This window comes from Myotis davidii, unplaced genomic scaffold, assembly GCF_000327345.1.
Source record: "Myotis davidii unplaced genomic scaffold, ASM32734v1 scaffold395, whole genome shotgun sequence".
NCBI lineage: Eukaryota > Metazoa > Chordata > Mammalia > Chiroptera > Vespertilionidae > Myotis > Myotis davidii.
In genome coordinates this window covers 4,184,810-4,189,887 of record NW_006287904.1, presented here as the reverse complement: position 1 = coordinate 4,189,887, position 5,078 = coordinate 4,184,810, and the positions used below count along the sequence as shown (strand labels likewise).

Sequence of the window (5,078 nt, the reverse complement as noted above, 5' to 3'; positions counted from 1 at the left end):
AAGAGCGCCATCCTGTGCCTCCCCAAGAGCTACATCGCGCTCTTGCACTACTGGGAGTTTCTGTTCAGCAAGAGGGACAAGGAGTTCGGGGACGTGTTCTCCATCATCCAGGACTACAAACCGAAGGATGTGACGAGAGCCATTCAGGATTTCCGGTTCCACCTCTCCTACCTCGTCAAGGTGCTGTGCGGCTACGAGAACGTGAACTTCAACGTCCTGCTCGATGCCTTCAGTGACATAGACTGTGTGGTCTCCGGGGAGGCGGAGCGGACCCTGGTGCTGTGCTTGGTGATGCTGGTGAAGGCCGAGGGGGTCCTGCAGTCGTTCTGCAAGTCGCGCCTGCACCGCCACTTCCAGGACATCGAGAAGAGGCTGCAGCTGATGAGCATCGACTACCCAGACCAGGTGCCCGAGAGGCTCCGGGACGTGGTGAAGCGGGTGCTGGTGGCGGCTGATGTGAAGTCCGTGGCCGAGGCGCTGCAGGCCCTGCTCTTTGAGCGCGATGAAGAGTACCTGATGGACTGCCACTGGCGATGGGACAGCGGGCACACCAAAGGGGTCACGGTCCGCGGCCTCTATCACGAGGAGGTCAAACTAAACCGCCTGCTCTGCGTGGACCCCGTGGGCTACTTTGCGGAACCAGAGTGTGAGTTTGGTCAGGATGAGACGGATGAGCTGGCCTTGGAAGACCGAGACCACCTCCTGGCCACCATCCTGTCCCAGAAGCAGCGGAAGGCTTCCATCCAGCGGAAGCTGAGGAGAGCGTGCCTGGTGGTGGCCCTGTGCATCAGCTGGAAGAGGAGGGTGAGTGCCCAGATGGGGTGTCCCAGGGAGGAGACCAGGGAGCCTGGGACCGGGATCTTCAAAAAAGCCGACGTCGACAGGACCCAGTGCGACCTGTGCGGGGTGAAGTTCACCCGAAGTCCTGAGAACTATTTCAGCCCCAGTAAAGCCTTTGAGGGAGAGACCTCAGAGGTGGTGGCCCTCTCTGAGGCCGAGCTGGGTGACAAGGAAGGTCGGGAGAGGAATAGCGAGTCTTATGAGCATCACATCCACCTAGAAGGCCACCAGAGGCAGCAAATGGCCTACCAGAAATACTCTGAATTCTTTCATGAGAAGGTGGACCCGGCCATCGACGAAGGCAAGCTGGTGGTGCAGGACATCGAGCAGAGCGTGTGGATTCGTAGTCACCTGGGCTCCAAGGAGCACAGCCTCATGCTGCAGAGGAAGGTCCAGGAGAACATCAGGAAGGTTTCCGACACGGTGGAGGACCTCTACAGGCAGAAGGCCTGGGCTGGCGGTAAGGGGCCCTCGGGAATGGGGTCCAGGCGGTGGTAGAACCTGGGCTTTGAGAACACAGGTCAGAATCAAGCCCTTTGTGTTGAGGTCTGACCTGGGGTCATGGAACTTGGCATTTGCAGAAATACAAGCAAGGACTGTGTGTTCTCAGATTAGAGCAAGGCACCATGGTTTGGACCACCCTTTCCCCAATGAAAAACTTCCTGATTATCTTGGGCTGGGCTGGTTCCCCTGGCCTTACAGATAAGAATAGGGCTTCCTGCCTAGTTCTACGGAGATAATATAGGGAGAATGTTTAAAGTCTTGAGGAAACTCTTTAAGCTTCTGATTCATTCATTCATGATTATTTCTTGAGCTCCCACTCTGTGCTAAGATCTGTAGGTGCATAGCTGGTCTCTTCCCTTTAGGAGGGTCCTTAAGCCATACCCAGTGTGAGCCCTTAATGATAGGAATGCTAATGGGTCTTTGAATCAGATTTCCTCTAACTTCCATATTAGCTACTTCTTAGCAACATGGAGTGGAAGTTATGTTCCGTACAAAGTGAGTGAAATTGCATATTTTAGAATCATTCTATAATTCAGACACTGCAGTTTAAGGTTTAACAGACACACAGGAATGGTGCCGGGCTAGCATTTAATCGCAGCTTATGCTGCTGGTGGCAGAAGTGGGCCGTGGGGCCTTGCCTGCCGCTTTCCTCAGGGGAAGCACAGAGACAAGCTCTGGGGAGGCGGGGGCTTTGGCTCTAGTTCTGGGTGTTTGAGGCCCTATGGCAGCCCCTTCACTCAGAGCCCTTGTTCTTTGGTTCCCACAGCGAAGGAGGTGATGACTCGGCTGGTCAACGTTCTGATCCCATCAGTCAAGGATGCGAGGGAGTGGCTGAAGAAAACAGAGCTGCACCTGAAGGAGGAAGGTAAGGAGCCCTTTGTCCTAGGACCGTGCTCTGGGTCCCATGGTTCTTGGTTCTGCTGACGTTCAGGTCAGGCTGACATGGGGCTGTCTAGGTAGGACATCAGCATTGATCACTGTCTGTCTAGTACCATTGCCCCGCTGAGCGAGATTATTAGCCACACAGTATCTGAGCTTCTCCACCAGACTGAGGGTTATTCTGGGTTTATGTTAGTTGTTTTTTCAAAGAAATCTTTTGCCACTTGAGCTGTTATCAATGCTGGTCGGTCACTACTCATACTCAGAACAGTGACTCCCAAGGATGCACAAAGCATTACAAAGCCATTCCTTGATAAACATGTTTGCATATAAGTTAATGATTATTAATGTGTGTTTAGTGTGTGTCAGTGCTGTCCTGGGCTTGGGATAGAAAACAAACAGAATCATTGGGGCAGCTTGCAATTGTCTTCCCACAGAACATTGAAGGCTGTGTCGGATGAGTCAGGCTTCTCTCCCGACAGTCAGAATCATCTTGCCAAGTTCTATTTGATCTGGAAAGTCTTCTCTTTTGCCCATCCCAACTGCTGCCCCCTCCCCACCCGCCCACATTTCTTCTTGCTCTGAGTATTTTGCCTGGCCCAGGTGGCCCTTCTTTGAGTCCTTTTAATCCAGACGCTCCTGGAAATTGCAGACTCCAGAGCTGGGGGGAACTGGAGGGCCCTTGGCACAGATGTCTATGCCAATAAAAAAAATCTGGGACTATTATTTCAAGATGGGAAAACTGATGTATCAACTCTAATCTGTGGTTGAGTTTGGGTTTTGTTTGATTTCTTTCATTTAAAGGGCCTCTAAAAGAAGGTCCAAGGAGCCAGCCTGTAAGAGAACTTAATTCCAGAGACGAGGGCTTCCCTTGGCTTTGGCTCATCCTGGGAAGCAGCATCCGTGCTCAGATACATCCTCACTTTCTGTCACGCTGGCGGGAGGCCTTCCCCCTTTAATTTAAAACAATTACATAAACACGAGGTTTTACTAGGGTGTTGTGTTTTGCAGTGGAGTGGGGAGAAATCACCATTCTGCACATTGTTTCTTTCTTTCTTTTTTTTGGTTTTGTTTGCTTTTTAAATAGGAATCGTTCAGGAAGATGAATATGAAAATGAAATTGAGGACTTTGGTGAGCTCCGTCCTAGAAGGCGTTCACGGAAATGTGGAAAGCAGAGAAAATACTAGGATCCACACAGCTGCTGCTGCCTAACCTTCAGAACATTCCGTCCGGACTTAGAATCCTGAGTGCTGGGGCAGAAGAGAAAAGAATGTCAATTAGCATAAAAAAGTAGGGGAGTCTAGCGACCTCTTAGCTTTGTGATATTGCTCCTTCCAAGGTGGCTTAGGGTCTGACTGCTCCCTCCGAGCGGGGCCTCTAGTGCTTTCCCAGTTCAGGCCTAGCAGTATTAGCTCCCCTAAAACTCGTCAGATGAGAGGAGCCATCACTGAAGGGAACCTTGGGTCTCCTCCCCCAAATCCCCAGGTTCTCTGGCTCAAAACCATCACGACATGAGTCAGTAGGAGGGACACCCCTCACCTCAGAGTTGCCGCTTCCCTGGGCCGGGACATCCCTCCAGGGACTCCCTCATCTCCTTCCACACACAGCAGCCAGGGCTGTGCCTGCCCAGGTCTGTGTGGGCCCTGCCACCGGCCTCTCCTGAGCCCAATCCAGTCTGGTCATCTCAGAGCCTACTTGTAGCATAGTTTGTTTCATCATATAGGTTAGCCTTTTCTCTGTGGCAACTTTTCTTCATCCCCCTCCCCCGCCATGCCCAGCTACATGTGCAAGTCATGGTTAGACTACCTCATAATGTAGTCAAGAATCCCTCCGTCTTCATTGGGCGGCCAGGATGGGGATGATGCTGGGGGCCTTCCAGCCTGCCTGGCCAAGGTGGCCCTCACTCCGCCTCGGCTGTGGGAAGACATCTCTAAAAGTGTTTTGTGTGTAGCTGTGTATGTCGTTTCCTTGGTTCTCCCTGGCAGCTTGTCATTCTAGCTCAGGTTGACATTCTGATGAGTTTTCTCCCACTGAGTTCACCACGTGGGACAGGGGCGGCCTGCAGCGATGCAGGTTAGGAAGGTGGACAGAGTAGTAGGCTGGTCGTACAGTGCCAATCCATAGGGACTCAGCTGTGAATCACTGCCTGCGGCTAGGAGGCCCGTAAGAGGAGGGGTGGCAGGGTGGGGGTGGGGTGCGGTCGGTGTACAGGAGGCATTGCTCCCCCCACCCCGCTGGGTCAGCGGCCGTCAATAGGGTTCCATTCTGGAGGCCTTGGTGCCTCTCTCGAGATCACTGCCTGCCGCTTCCCCAGCCCCTCAGCTGGGCTTGGAGCGGAAGGTCAGGCTCCCCCTGGACCCTTCATTGTTTTGTCATCACAACGGAACCGACTTTCCACCCACGTCGTCGCTGCTGCTTTTGCTGCTCATTGTTGTCACTGTCTTTCTAAATGACTATTTCCTCAAAATGTTTATGTTTCTAACTTTTATTAGTTATGTTTCTAATTTTTATTCCAGGTGTTTTTTATAAACTTCACTTGCCAGATAAACAACCCGAATCAAATCTTGCTGTATTATCACATTTTATAAAGTTAAATCATTTCTCTTACATGCTGCCGTCCGTTTGTTTATTTCCAGTCCCTGCGCAGAGAGCGAAGGGGTCAGTCTTGGGCTGGTTCTTCCTGGTCGCTGGTTGATGTGGGCCAGAGCTTGCTGTGCCCCCCAAAACTAAGGCAGGGACAGACAAAGAAAGCATAGCCGGGCACTTGCAGCTCGTCGCAGTGTCCCTTGAGGGCCTGCCTGGCAAATTCTTTCCCATTTGGATGCTCTGAGCATGCAGGTGTGGACAGTTTGGT

The 5,078-nt window shown here is 52.1% G+C and overlaps 1 protein-coding gene across 1 annotated transcript in view; it reads left to right on the top strand.

Annotated features, from left to right (window-relative positions):
* Window positions 1-4,831, top strand: part of TRANK1 (tetratricopeptide repeat and ankyrin repeat containing 1) — a 79,731-nt gene extending 74,900 nt beyond the window's left edge. The window contains 3 exon segments of the mRNA XM_006759620.2: window positions 1-1,300; window positions 2,111-2,209; window positions 3,311-4,831. The exon segment at window positions 1-1,300 is cut by the window's left edge and continues 18 nt beyond it. Of these exon segments, the coding sequence (XP_006759683.2) occupies window positions 1-1,300; window positions 2,111-2,209; window positions 3,311-3,411 (1,500 nt within the window). The 3' untranslated portion in view covers window positions 3,412-4,831.
* Window positions 4,832-5,078: the final 247 nt, after the last annotated feature.